Raw genomic sequence first — 15,136 nt, 5'->3', positions numbered from 1 at the left:
CTTTTATATATATATATATTTATATATATATATATATATATATATATATATATATATATATATATATATATATATATATATATATATATATATATATATAAATATATATATATATACATATAGCAAAGCTGCAAGGATACTCTGAACCTAAAATGAATGCAATGCTAGACAATTGCTCTATTCAGGTAGAGCTAGAACATGGTGCCAGTCCCAACTCAACAAAAATCTGCTAAATCAAAGTCACGAAGAAAAATATTTTTTGTTCCGGCTTCCCCTGTCTTATTTGAAAAGCAAAAATGTTATTTCCCGTTCAGCTGCAGGTAAATCAGCAATCTGGTTCCCAACTAAGACAAGCCGAGTCAAGTACACACCTCTGGCAGGCTACTTGTCCATGGAAAAAACAACTAGAAATACCTGACTAGTGAGGAAAAAAAACATCAGGACAGAACAGGAACATGAACCTGTATGATGACATTATCCTTGTGAGTCAGGCTATCTGTATATCTATCTATCTATCTGTTTCATTGTAGTTGACATTGTCCTTGTTTTGGAATTCTGTTGCTCTGATCACTCTTTTCCATCTGTCCGCCCTTTATCCCTGAGTGTTGTGACGTTGTGATGCAATTCGTGGATGGATATTGCATGGAAACCTTGTGGTTCTTGGGCAACACAATGCCACGTGTGTCAGAGATACTTTGCCAGTTTCTGAGTTGAGCAAACAGAGCTGACTCGCCTCGAGTACTTACATAATTACCAATAATACCAAAGAAAACAAGTCAACACCGCGAGGGTCCTTCCTTTTACTGGTTCACTGTGTTCTAATTGAGTCCATTCCTGTATTTTCCTCTTTTCCTTTGTATATCCCTTTACTTCCTGTATTTGTCTCAGGTGTCAAACTTTTTTTTTTTATTATTGCAAAGGGCTTTTATAAATTCAGAAACTTTCTGATATATAGATTCTTTAATTCCATAATGCTGTCATATTCACCAGGTACATTTTTGAGACTTGAGTGCAAGAAACATTTTTTTAACCTTGTCCCTGAAATGCAGCATTTGCTGTAATGCCATTTGCTACTTTCCAAGACTGCCTGTCATTGGGTGGTTGTGTTGATGAGTTTTTATGAATCATTTGTTGCTACCTGAAATGAAACATTGGAACAATGAGTCCCACGGTCACCTCTTTCACAGTAAAACGTGCAGACACGAAGCAACACAGTTCTCCTCCCTCATCTTCAGCAAATGTTGCATTACTCAACAAGGTGCAGGGCGTAGGAATTGCAATGTGATGTCCACAGACTGTTGATGTGTCCAAAGGAACAAGCTGTTTGTTTCTATGAGGCTTATTATTGGATTATTATATACTGTTGCACAGGAAGTTTTGAAGTGAAGATGTTTTCCTCCTTCCAGGTTGGTGCTAAATAAACATTATTCACGACTTCATTTCACCTGGGCAGTTGGAACACTTAGTGATTTACTAATGTATTTAAATAAAGATAAAACGAGAAATATGTCTGGAATCAAAATTAAAGTGGAAAAATGCAAGGTAGGTTTTTGTTTAACAAGTTCATGCACAAGTTATTGTAAGGAAAAGTGATGACACGAGCTGTCAGTGTTGTCTGTTTGGACGGTTTAGTTTAATAAGATTGACTCTAATTACAGACCTGACGACCAAATCCTTGAATCAGACAATTTTCTGCTTAATTTAGCAAAGGGAAAAAAAAAACTATGTTTCATTTGTCTTTCAACAGTTGAGACTTTATTAAAAGCTAAAAGTGTACAGTGTTTTTTTTTTTTTTTTAACCTTAAGACAGTTGTTTCAAAACCATTTTGATAATTTGCTGCCTTGCCACAGGGAGTGTGGCAAACCCGCCACTGACACAGCAAAGCCTGTTGGCCTGTGACTAGTAGATGTCCAAATAGGACAGGCCTGTTGAGACATGAGGGTGCTGGGCAGGCAACCAAAGTTATGTGTTATGGTGGCAAAACAACAATTTATCTTGGCCAAGCACCACAGAGACAATTTTCTTCTCTTGCAGTGGACAGAGTTGACTTCCTGCTAGCACTCTTGATACTTCATTAGAACACCAATATATGTGGAAAGGGGAAAAAAAACAAACATGTTTTTTCCAAACAGGACAGGCATATGAGGTCAAAAAAAAAAAATTCTGGGGAGTTTGGTGATTGGCTAAAGACACACATTACTGTTGGGAAATGGTGACCACCATCCAAGTAGTTAAGGCTGACAGCTACGTGGGCAACAAGGGCGCGGCCCTGGATGCGTCTGCCCGCCTGAACGGATGCTGGGCAGCGGCGTGCGAAGCGTCTTTGGACAGGACCTCCTCTTTCCTCTGGAGGTACATCTCCTGCTCCATCAGACCCAGCTGATACTCCCTCTCCTCGTGGGCTTTCCACTCGGCGTGGCGCCGCCGCTGCTGCTTTATCTGCTCAACGAGGTCGGCCTGGTGCGCGCAATTGACCTCCCTCTTACTGCGGGGAGAAGACGACAACGCGTTCAGGAAAAAGACGCGAGGAGCTCGCGAACGTGACAGACCGCGGGTCCTCCGCCTCAGACAGAACAGACTGCTGAGATGTTCAACCGGCATTACCGTCTTTTCTCCTCCTCATCCATGAGCGTCATCTCGGTCATCGCCCTGTCAAGCTCCTCTTTGCTTATTTGTTCTTTCTTGTTCATGTCAACTGCGGGACGAGAAGGATCAAAGACACACAGATTGCAAGATAAAAAAAAAAAAGGCAGGTTCATCGTGCAATGATGGGTTGCACCGAGAGGCACTGTCCAGGCTAATCTGAAGAGCCGCTTGGGAAAAAAACACATAGAGCATAGGTGTCAAACTCTGGCCCGCAGACCAAATTTGGCCCACTGTGTAATTACATTTGGCCCGTGAGGCAATACAAATTTGTTACTAGAGCAGGCCTGCCGCTATTCTACAGCGCATGTACTGCTAATACTATGAATCCCAAAATGCTTTGCTGGCATTTTGGCACGTCAATCAGGACATTGAAGGATATCGTTATTGCCTAATTGCTTTATTGTTGTTATTTTACTCTGAAATATATTATTAGCATGTAGAAAAAGGTCACTGTTGAAATTTAAATCGGAAGGCTGCAAGTAAAAAGGAGGCATAGGATTATTATTTACATTCAATGTTGCATTTGCACAATATAATTAAGTAGTTTATTGTTTAGCACTCAGCCTCGCTTGTTCCATATTCAGGTTGAAGCTAAACTTGTTTGGGTCCATGTTAAAAGGTTCACTGTTATATCTGGGGAAGGATTTTTAAAAATAAATATCAATGTTGGCAGGTGACTTTAAAAAATTGGCCCATTGTGTATTGAGTTTGACACCCCTGACATAGAGTTATAGTATATAGAGCCATAGCTCTATGTAATCAGTGTCTACAGCTCACTGAGCGCACTGCTCAGTCTAGAACTGTGTTCCAATTTGATTCAGATTTTCTCACGTTTTTGTTGGATTTGCAGGCGCTGCGTCTCTATCACTTCCTTCATCAGTCGGTTCCTGGCCTCCCGCTGCAGACGACTCTGCTTCTCTTGTTTATTCCAGACCTCCCTCAGTTGCTCATTGACCAGCATGTCCGCCTCCTCCTCCTCCTGCTTCTTCCTCTGCAGCTCCTCGGACAAGTACTGCCAGTACCTCTCCTGGTCTGCACAGAAGTCGGCCTAGACAGCGCGAACACACAAAGAGACAACAGGGGAGACCTCACTGGCAGCACTTTGTCTTGACAGTTATTAGTTTAGGATTAATATAAAGGCAAACAAAAAAAAAAAAAGGATTGTCTCTTCAAGGATTAATGGACATATGCTAAATCAGTTGTTGTACGCACATTGATACTGTGTTTCTTTCCAGTATTGATTTGGATTTGGGTGATTTTGGTCTTTTTCTTTTTTTTTTCCTACTGTTTGTTGGCGTTTGAAACGTTCATGAAATCTCAGGGCACACTGACGCCATCTGCTGGCCATTTTTTGTAAGTACATTATTATTATTCTAGGCAGGGTATTCATACTCAGGGGCTGCATCAGCATTAAGGCTGCACCCAACAGTACGACCGCATGTATTTATAATCACCTTGACATACAAGTGTCCATATTTGATTATCATTTATTTGAGTAAAAAACATTTCAAATGCATTACGGCATTAAAACGAGTTTTTTTTAGATACATTAAAAAAAAAAAAAATTCCGTCAACATTAATTTTTCTCATCTGGGATATTTTTGTAGTGTTGACAGTGGTTTTGGTGATTAGCTATTGTGGAAACACTGGAAGCCAGATTGTTTCTTTTCAACTCTTCTCAATTCAGGTGTAAATTGTAAAGCGTGAACGTGAGTCTTTGGCATCCACCTGAGTCTAACTGCTGCCTCATGACACATTGACGCAACGTGCACAGATTGGCAATAGTGTCCATGCATTTACCTTTTTCTGAGCCAGCCCAAGTTTCTCATCAGTCTCCTGCCTGAGCATGTGCTGCAAGATGCTCATGTCCAGCTCCAGCTCCTCCTGCTGTTCTCGTGCCAAGCGCTTCAACTTCAGCCTCAAGCTCTCGTCCAGGTCTCGCCGCCTGGTGTCCCGCTTCTGCTGCTGCTGCTGCTGCTCGCGCTGCTCCTGCAGGCGGTCCATCTCCAGCTGCTGGCGCTGTACGGAGTGGCGTCAGTCCGATGGAATCCCGTGCGGCCACGGGAGGCACGCCAAAGCGTTTCACCCACAGAGGGGCAGCAGAAAACAGGATTATTCATGACAGAGGGCTTTATGTTGACACTTTGAATGATCTGAACAATCTGCCGCACCATGAGCCCGGCTTCCTCCTCTTTCAGTCGCTTGAGATCCTGCCTCTGCTGCTCCGCTGCCTCCATCTGGCTCTTGATGACGGTCAACTGCTCCATGTTCCTCTCTTGCTGCCTCTGCACCCTCTGCACCTCGCGCTCCTCTTTGGCCTGGCGGTCGGCCTCCCACAGCTCGGCAAACACCCTTTCCTCCTGCTGCTGCTGCTGCCGCTGCTCCCCTTTGCTCCTCATCTGAGCCGCGAGCTCCAAGCTCACCTGCTGCTCCATGCGTTGCCTCTGGACGACTCGCACGTCATCGCACTGCTGCCTGAAGACCCAGTTTGAGCAGCGCACACAACAGAGTTCAATGCCTATTTCCAGATCAACCAAACCTCAAACTTTAAAAAGTTCCACATGCCCTTCTTTACCTTGGATGGAGCGTCTATACAGTTATCATCCTGAAGCTCTTTTAGTTTTTATCATTTTTAAAGCTAACAGGTAATATGATTTGAAGGTTAAAATGTGGTCACTTTCACCTGAAACGTTGTTCCAGCTTGTCAGATACCAGCTGCTGCCTTTCTTTCTCTCTCCTCTCCCTCAGGGCTTTAATGTACTCTTTCATCTTCTCCTGTCTTTGCACCGAAGTCTCCTTCTTGGCCTCGATTTCCTGCAGGTGCTGCTTCTCCTCTGCTTCTAGCAGCTCCCGCAACCTGGACAGACACACCCGAGTCTCAACGCGCACACGTTTGACGAAAAACCGTCGTCTGAAGAAGAATGGCAGATGACGAGTTTGGACGAGAAGGTAAACATTGGTGGATAACAGAGTGGATGGGGTCAGTGTGCCCCCCCATCCCAGGATTACGTATTGACAGCACACAGACCTTTCCTTCTTCTCCTGCAGAAGGACCTCCTGCTGCACGAAAACATCTCGGACTTGTCTCTGGATGGCTCCTCTCACGAAACGATTCTCAGAGCTCTTCAGCCACGAATTCTTCATAAAACACGTCTTGTCGTACCTTGTGAAGTCCTCCAGGTTTTCTATTTCAGCATCCTTTTTTAGTCTCTCCTGAATCAGGTAGTCCGGAGGCCTGTAAGAAGGCATCTTTGCCCTCTGTTTAATACCAGGGGGAGGGGGGGGATTGCAATTTAACAGATTAAATCTGAGCCCGGGCACAGTCATAAACAATCACAGTACTCAGAGCTTTAGATGTCAGTGCAGTTTGTTTTACGTATCAATTTCTTTTCTTTTTTTTTTATGGCTAGCATGAAGCTGTGACTGTTTTAAGTAAATAACGCAACAATGCCTCAACATCCAAATTGATGTTGTGTAATCTAACCATGGGGAAGATCGGGTGCATATACATGCACTACGAGTCAAAGGATCGGACACATACTTCTGATTTATTGGTTTTTCATTCATTTTCATGACTATTTACATTGTAGGTTGTCACTCTAGACATCAAAACTATGAATGGACACATATGGAATGTGTATTAAACAAAAACGTGTGAAATAACTCAAACAACTTGTTTAGATGATCTAGAATAGCCAGCCTTCATATAAAATATATACAACATAACACATTTTCTCTTTTGCCACATTAATCCACATATCTTGGTCACATTCAGTGTGTATCTAAAGTGTCGTTGGTCACATTCAGTGTGTATCTAAAGTGTCGAAAGAAGTAAAGATGAAGAAGAAACAGGTGTGTCCAAACTTTTGACTGGTAGTGTTTTTAAAGAAACATATTAATTTGTTCTTATTTTTCTGAACAGATTAAATATATTAAATACATTTCTTTTTTTAAAGTTCATAGCGACGCATTAATGAGGCCATATAGCTTTTGCCAAAAGAAGGTAATGGCACAAGGTCAGTTAATAGCACCTTTCTCAAAAAAAAACAACAACCAAAAAACAAAAAGCGATTCTTGAGTATTGACACAAATGACACTGATGTGAAGGAACTAACCACAGCCACTGCGTGAGGCGTCGGTCCTGTCACCTCCCCACATCTTCTTCCTTGACTCGGTTGCATTTCTATGCGTTTTAAAATGCTCTTAATGACGACCGCAGAGACACCACGGGTTCACGACAACAACAGAGAGATGCCGGTTGCCATGGCGAGCACAAACACGAGAAAGTGAGAGTGACAACAGCGGTCTCTGCTGGTGGAGGACTCAACGACAGGTAACGTGCAACATGTATCTCTGTCTTTCGTACAGGGAGATGAGCAAAAGGTGGAGGGCAAATGTGGAACTATTTTTTTCAAAAGTGAACTTTAATCATAGAATTGTGACTTTAGTCTCTTAAGCAGTCTTGGTGTTCTGGCTTACCTTTGTCATAGCATTTCATCTAGCTATTCCCAGATAGCAAAAAGTTATTGAATCAACATCGCTTTTTCAACCTCAACCAAAAATAACCAATGTGACCAAAATTCAACGTTGAATCAATGCCTTTTGCTATCTGGGTTAAGTCCTGCAGCAGAAAGGCGCAGGTTAAGACGTCATATATCCTGTTATTCACTGCGTCTGTGTCATAATCTGCACAGCAACGAGCTCTTAGAATACAGCTTGCCAAAACTGCCTCCCGTTTCCCTACCAAACTTTGCCCCCCTTATCCTGTTACTTAATTGTTGTAGAACTGATACCAAATAAGGTCAAACTTTTGTGTGACAAGTATTCTTCCAAGGGCAACACGGTGGCGCAGTGGTCAGCGCTGCCGCCTCACAGCAAGAAGGTCGTGGGTTCGATTCCGGGCCTGGGACCTTTCTGTGTGGAATTTACTGTTCTCCCTGTGTCTGCGTGGGTTCTCTCCGGGTTCTCCGGCTTCCTCCCACACTCCAAAAACATGCATGTGAGGTCAATTGAACACTCTAAATTGTCCGTAGGTGTGCATGTGTCTATATGTGGCCCTGTGATGAACTGGCGACTTGTCCAGGGTGTCACCCTGCCTTCGCCCTAAGACAGCTGGGATAGGCTCCAAGCAGACCCCTGTGACCCTAATAGGAATAAGCGGGTATAGAAGATGAATGAATAATATGATGAAAAGTATTCTTCCTTTCCTTTGAAACATATATAAGGACCGCACCCATCTCATCATCCGTGAGCTCTTCTACAGACCATCAGCGGTCCATGTAGAAAAAAGATTGTTTGATAAATAAAATAAAAAAATCACTACTTTAGTATAATTCCATTTAATTTTCCTTCTGTCAACAAAACATCCACTTTAATGTTATGATGCCCTTTATTCAAAAAAATGCTTCTTTTTCTGCATTTCTGCTTCATCTTCTCCCAAAAAAGTATTTGACATCTGCCTTTAACCCCTTAGCGTTATCCATGCGTTTTCTTATCTCTTCCAATTTCTCCACCTTCTCAGTGTCTCCTTTTCCCTTCATCTTGTCAGTCAAGAAGTCCAAGTGGATTCGTGTGAATGCTGTATTCTGATTAGGCGCAATCTTTTCTAGTTTCAGGAGATGATCATAGGCCTCTTGGAGGATCTGCTGTTCCATAGTAAATTGCAACAGTATTTTCCTCAGATGTTCATGATTTGAATGGGTGAATAATGTTTTCTGCTGCATCTCTCTGCTTCTCTCTTTCAGGTTTTGAATGGCTGTGTTCAGTCTGTTACGTGTATCCAACACCTCAAAAGTTAAATTGCTTTCTCCGCTTGTTAATCAACATATCCGTTAAAACTGGCTACATTATTTTTCAATGATTCTGATGTCAGCCCTCCTGTGGCTTTTTGCTTAAAGTTATGCTCCAAAGTTCAAGGGGCTGGACACCATCTTCATCATATCAAAAAGTCCACGATTCCAATTTCAACCTCAGAGGAGAAACAGTGACAAAAATTGACACACGATGATTTAGATTTTAGTTGTTTTTATTGTAGCAAACCAAAATGAGCAGAGATACACATGCGTGACTGAGATGGACTATGTTCTCAGTTAGGAGAGGAAACATTGAGATAAACTGTAGTCAACAGCAGATTTTTACAAAAGTCTCATTACAGCTTTGCTTTACTTCATGTGTTCATCTTTCCTTTTCTTCTGCAATAATCACAACCAAGACTGAATCATCTTCACGGGCTTTTCCACATGCAAATCCATTTAATGATCCAATTTATCACTATTATTGATCAGAACAAAGACACACAGGAGGAGGTGTCACCTCCACCAGGCTTGACCCCTTTATGTTGGGTTTGTTTGTGTTTCCCGACAACTCTGACTTTTCAAAAATCAACACATGATGAAATAACTATTGAAATCACTTATTTGCTTTATATTGTATTTTCCTTATGACGACAACACATCCCATTCATTTTCAACGCCCTTATTTTCTCAAAAAGGCTTATTTTTCTGCATTTTTGCTCAACATTTTGCTGAACCTGTAATCAGCAACCTCCATTAATCCTTTAATTTTGTCCATGCGTTCTTTTATCTCTTCCAATTTCGTGACCTTCTCAAGGTGTCCTTTTTCCTTCATCTTTTCTATCATGAAGTCCAAGTGGACCAATATTGATACTGAATTCTTATTCAATGCGATCTTTTCCAGTTTCAGGATGTGACCATAGGCCTCTTCAACACACTGCTTTATTTCTTCCTCAATTTCCCTCAGCTTCTCCTCAACTTTTTGAAGAGCAGCTGTCCTACTTGATTTTTCTTCATGCACTTTTGTTAGAATTTCCGTAACTTTTCTAGTTTTGGTTACATAGATCCACTCTTGCTTCAAATGTTTTGACACAGGACACTTGCCTTTACAGGAGGTGCAGTTACCATTCTTTATAATCTCACAGTCTCCTGGCGAATTGGCACGTGTGCACCCTGGGTAGTGGCAGTTTTCCTGACAGACAGAACAGGTCAGAGCTCCATTAAAATAACAGTTGAACCACCACCACCCACCACTGATTGGCACTATGTCTTTGTAGGCCTCATCAACTTCATAGGTGTCCTTCATCTCTTGGATTGCGCTCTTCCTCTGTTGGATTTCTTTCTGCTTCATCTGTGTAAATGCGATTCGTTCCATCAAGGTTCCGATTGCTGCTTCCAGTTGGGCACGTGTTTCCAACACCTCAGCATCTTTTTGCACATTGTGAAGTGGACTGTTGTCTATAAATTTTCTGAACTTTCTTATTTGAGTCATTGTCATGTCCCATTGAGCTTTCAGAGGAATGCTAGTCTCATTTGTTCTCTGCGTGTCCTGACAATTATTGACCAAAAAACAGACGGGCTCATTATCTTCATCTTTGGCTAATTTGACATTTGCCTCCTCCAGAGCTTGGAGAACATTTTTATGGGATAAACCATCAGAGTGTGTGAGGAGAGCAACAATGTTTTTCTCCATGTCTTTTCCAAACAGAGACATCACAGAATCAAAGATGTACCTCAGTCGGTCACTCACTCGGTTCTCACTGGCTTTCAGCACCAGACCCACTGCACTGATCTCATGAACACCTTCACCTGAGCGGAACAACTCCAATAATCTGACCTTCACAATGTCATCTCTGTCAATTCCTCTGGTGTCTCCAAATCCAGGAGTGTCGATGATGGTGAGAGAGCAGGGCAGAGGTTTGCCTTCAAACCCACACAGCTGGTACACAATCACATCTGATGTCTGACTATCTGCCTGGTTTCTCTGCTCTCCATCTGATTGTTGCTCATTTTCTACAAAGTGAAACCAGACATTGTCTTCCCACTGGACTCCCAAGGCCTGATTCATCAGAGTGTTGATCAGGGTAGATTTTCCTGTCCCTGTTTCACCCAGTAACAGGATGGCTTTGTTTTTCAGGTTTGGATTTTTTTTACCAATGGTGATTTTTTTCAGTAAGCCAACCATCTCTGGTTCAGGTGTCAGCTGGTAGATGGTTGGAGGTCCTTGTTTCATGCTCTTTACGTTGTTGATATGACCAAATTTAGATAAGGCCGTCCTGTACAAACATAAATGGAAGAGTTAGAAACTATTATCCGGTTGTTCACAATGCATATTTCTGTTAAACTATACCCTGTTTTACTCAAATATTCAAGGTGAGAAACCACATGTTGATGTACAGTAGTGGAGAGAGAAGCAGTGACTATATTGCCTTATGTAGCATATACAACGCAATCAGAAGATTTAAAAAAAAAAAAAAAAAAAAAAAGGGATTGTTCTCGGAAGACTAATAGAAGGGAATATTTAGACCGATCAGATGGAGACTTAATGAAACTCGGATACCAGAATGCATTTGAAGAGTTATTTTATATATAATATATACATAATCGGCCGATCAAGAAACAATAATGTTTTTAGTGCACATAATTCGTCGTCATCATCATCGATTTAGTGATTGTGTCAAAAAAAAAAAAAAAAAAGTATAATCCAAACTCTGTTTGGTTCAGTTCATGCTGCAAAAATTCTATTGATATATATTGTCCATAAGAAAAAAAAAAAAAAAAAAAGAAATGGTCTGGAAGAGAAAGAGTCCCAGTCACAATAAACAATGCTTCGCTTCTGGGAACATGCGGCAGTGGACGTAAAAATCGAAGAGAGTCTTCGCACACACCGACCGTGTCAAACAAACACACACCTGCTGGTGCGATGACTATTAACTCTGACCGCTTGCAGCTGCACTCATTATCGCCGCTCCATATGTGTTACGTGTGCTGCGTCTTACGTCATATGTCAAATAAAAAAAAATGTAAATAAACATAAAAAATAAAAACAGTAAATAAACCCTGGTTACACTTATGTCCAGTGTGTGAAATACCCGTCAATATTCAGGGGTAGAGGGTCCCCATCCTCCTGATTGTTACTCAATACCAATCTAAATTTCCTCAACATGCAGGAGGCCTATAATAACTTATAATAATTACAATATTTCAGAGTTGTAAGCCATGACAGTCAGCCTGATTTACTCAAGGTTTGTGCACGGGTGTTACGGCCGTGAGCCGTTGAGGTCTCCTGCTGCTGTGTCCTGTGTGTGTTTCTTAGGTCTATGCGCAGCCTCCCTCCAACGATTGGCCCTGGCGATTCCCCGTGACAACACCTCGACTGCGGTTGGACACCGCCCAGCCAATCAGGGAAAGCCAACCAGCAGCGTCACCTATAAAAGGCTGGAGCTCCCCTGAAGACGGTGGCAGACACCTAAAACGCCACTTGTCCACATGCTCGTTCGAAATCCCCTGTGTTTATCGTTTCGCGACCAGATTTGGCTGAGTATTGTTCTAAAATACAGATTTACGTTTTTCACCTGGTAGTTTTCCTTTTGTTAGTTTCCACTAGGGTTTAGGAGTGCTGGTCACCCTGTATTTAAGTTTGTAAGCTTAGACTTTGTTTTGGTTATTGAAAACAGATTTTGGTTTATTATATTAGTGATAATTCTTAGTTATAGCTCCATCTTTTCTTTTTGGAGTCTCTTTCAATTTTGATTGTTTATTGGTTTGACAGCACTCACGCTGGCCTTTTCTGTTGTCGCGCCTTTTTACGTTTAATTGTCGGAAAATAAAATTATTGCCTTTATTTTCAATCCCGTGTGTTACTTCCCTTTCCCCTCACGAGCTAGAGTTCGTAACAACGGGAAAACGGCCAAAAACACCATCAGTAGTCAGTTGACTAATGTACTAATCTACTGCCTAATTGGTGCATATGGCTCATGTTACGCTGCCTCTCGTCTCAGCATTAATTCATTTAATTATTTGTATTTATTTTGTCCAAGTTTTTATCGTGGGACACTGCCTCGTGGTTAGGGTTATATTTTCGTTGCAGTAATTTTTGGTTTTAGTGATTCCTCACGTTTACTTTGCTGTTTGATTGGTTTTAATTAGCCTGTCCGCCAAGCTAAGTCCCAGCCCTGTTCCTGCCACTGTTATATTTGTAATGGTTCTTTTTACAGAAATGAATGGTAGTTTATCATTTTGATATGCAGTCAGTGAAATTTTGCTTTTTTGTGTTCTTTTTTAAAAAAAAATCTTTATCAAAAGAGAAACAAGTATTTTAATTCAACTTCTGTTCGATTTGGAAGTCCATCTCGTCCCCTCTACATTTCGTATAACGAATTTGTGCGACCTTCTGTGCATACGAGTACTGGGTTTAGTGTATTTCCTGGGGTGCAATTTCCCCAGGTGGCGTTGTGAAGCAACTCTTCCACCCTGCCTTTGCCTCGCCACACTGGCAATTGCGCATGCAATCTAAGTAGACCGCCCTCAACACACAAAACCAACAAGACACTATATTAGCATGTGCAAGGTGTGTGACGCCTCCCTTTTATTTATATATATATGTATATATATAATACAATATTAAGCAAATAAGTGATTTCAAGAGAGAATGAATGAATGATTTTTGAAAAGTCAGAGTTGTCGGGAAACACAAACAAACCCAACATAAAGGGGTCAAGCCTGGTGGAGGTGACACCTCCTCCTGTGTGTCTTTGTTCTGATCAATAATAGTGATAAATTGGATCATTAAATGGATTTGCATGTGGAAAAGCCCGTGAAGATGATTCAGTCTTGGTTGTGATTATTGCAGAAGAAAAGGAAAGATGAACACATAAAGTAAAGCAAAGCTGTAATGAGACTTTTGTAAAAATCTGCTGTTGACTACAGTTTATCTCAATGTTTCCTCTCCTAACTGAGGACATAGTGCATCTCAGTCACGCATGTGTATCTCTGCTCATTTTGGTTTGCTACAATAAAAACAACTAAAATCTAAATCATCGTGTGTCAATTTTTGTCACTGTTTCTCCTCTGAGGTTGAAATTGGAATCGTGGACTTTTTGATATGATGAAGATGGTGTCCAGCTCCTTGAACTTTGGAGCATAACTTTAAGCAAAAAGCCACAGGAGGGCTGACATCAGAATCATTGAAAAATAATGTTGCCAGTTTTAACGGATATGTTAATTAACAAGCAGATAAAGCAATTTTCCATAGGGCTTTAGCTTCAGCTTCAGAATTAAATACACCAGTAAGACTTTGAATCACCAAATCACCAAATCAGGTGAATCCAGTGAATGGTTCCAGAAAAGGTAAAAAAAATGTAAATGAAATTCAGTTTCAGGGCCATCATCATCATCATCATCATCATCATCATCATCATCATTAATGACAATAATGACAGTAATATTCAACCCCTACCTATTCTTGTCTGAATTGCAGACAATTTCCTGGACTTGGATGTGTTTTAGATGTTATCCATGTATGTGTTTATCCAATGTTCTATTTGAATGTTCTCTTCTTTCAGGCATCTTTGAGTAGCTTGAAATTTTCTTCTTCCTTTTTTTTTTTTAAGAATATTTGCTTTTATATTTTCATTAGTATCTTCGGGCATTTCCTGTGCTGAGATTTTTGTTATATAAATGCTGAGTTGCATTACGTTGGCTTAGATGAACTTTTCATTTTAATGACGGCAAGTCATTGAGGACATTTTGATATGATGAAGATGGTGTCCAGCTCCTTGAACTTTGAAACATAACTTTAAGCAAAAAGCCACAGGACAGCTGACATCAGAATCATTGACAAATAATGTATATATATACATATATATATATATATATATATATATATATATATATATATATATATATATATATATATATATATATACATATATATATATATATATATATATATATATATATATATATATATATACATACATATATATATATATATGTTTGTTTGTTTGTTTTTGATTTTTTGTTTTTTTGTTTTTTTTAGATTATTGACTCATCTGCCACATTCTCAGTCCAGTCATATATTATGCCATTATGCTGTTGAGTAAGGTGCAAAACTTACGGGGTCATGGTGGCAGCGGATGATGGAGAGCTGGGAACAGGATCAAGAGTTTTCTGGAAAATAACATTTTAACATCATAACATCAACACATTGTAAGACATTGAGTTACAAGTAAGACAAGGGTTAACTGAATAGCATATTATATGCACATCTATTCTTCTACACAATACAATCAGCATGTCCAAATTAACGCTGTAAGGGCTTCATTGACTAAATGTTTGCAAGCAGAAAAACGTGAGGGTTGCAACCATCACACAGGCCAAATACCAAACAGAGGATGTTTGATTACACTTTCAATGAATCTTTAAGTGGTGTTTGGGACAAATTTATTTTAGAGGAAACAGTTTTCAACATGTGATGGAGGTCACAGATCAATGTTTTAGGTGAGATGCCATGTCATCAGTAAGGATTGGAGAGGAAACTGTATCAGGAATCTGTATGAAGAGAGGCAATCGCTTGCAGTAAATATTGTCCCCTTCAACCAGATCACCAAATATAAGTGGGGTATTGCAAAGAATACACTTTAACCAACTGGATTAAGTTTTACCTGTTTGGCTCCATCATGATCCCGGTCTTCCG

The 15,136-nt window shown here is 40.5% G+C and overlaps 2 protein-coding genes across 3 annotated transcripts in view; both read right to left on the bottom strand.

Annotated features, from left to right (window-relative positions):
• Positions 1-1,611: 1,611 nt before the first annotated feature.
• Positions 1,612-7,459, bottom strand: cfap53 (cilia and flagella associated protein 53). Its single transcript, XM_076029829.1, has 8 exons — positions 6,763-7,459; positions 5,676-5,905; positions 5,331-5,504; positions 4,819-5,122; positions 4,448-4,666; positions 3,479-3,695; positions 2,606-2,696; positions 1,612-2,486 (listed from the first exon to the last, which is right to left on the bottom strand). Exons 1-8 carry the CDS (start codon positions 6,826-6,828, stop codon positions 2,246-2,248), a joined length of 1,542 nt encoding a protein of 513 aa, XP_075885944.1. The 5' UTR covers positions 6,829-7,459; the 3' UTR covers positions 1,612-2,245.
• Positions 7,460-8,660: 1,201 nt separating this feature from the next.
• The window catches only part of LOC142890627 (uncharacterized), a 9,655-nt gene continuing 3,179 nt past the window's right edge, over positions 8,661-15,136 (bottom strand). For both annotated transcript variants that reach the window (XM_076029827.1, XM_076029828.1), the window contains exons 7-9: positions 15,105-15,136; positions 14,558-14,610; positions 8,661-10,715 (exon numbers count right to left, since the gene is read on the bottom strand). The exon at positions 15,105-15,136 is cut by the window's right edge and continues 75 nt beyond it. In XM_076029827.1, the coding sequence (XP_075885942.1) occupies positions 9,140-10,715; positions 14,558-14,610; positions 15,105-15,136 (1,661 nt within the window). In that variant the 3' untranslated portion in view covers positions 8,661-9,139. The remainder of the gene's footprint in view (positions 10,716-14,557; positions 14,611-15,104) is intronic.

The sequence above is a fragment of the Nelusetta ayraudi genome, unplaced genomic scaffold, assembly GCF_046127955.1.
Source record: "Nelusetta ayraudi isolate G7.1 ecotype Tasmania unplaced genomic scaffold, CSIRO-AGI_Nayr_v1 ptg000026l, whole genome shotgun sequence".
NCBI classification, from domain to species: Eukaryota; Metazoa; Chordata; class Actinopteri; order Tetraodontiformes; family Monacanthidae; genus Nelusetta; species Nelusetta ayraudi.
This window is presented reverse-complemented; position numbering and strand designations above follow the sequence as displayed.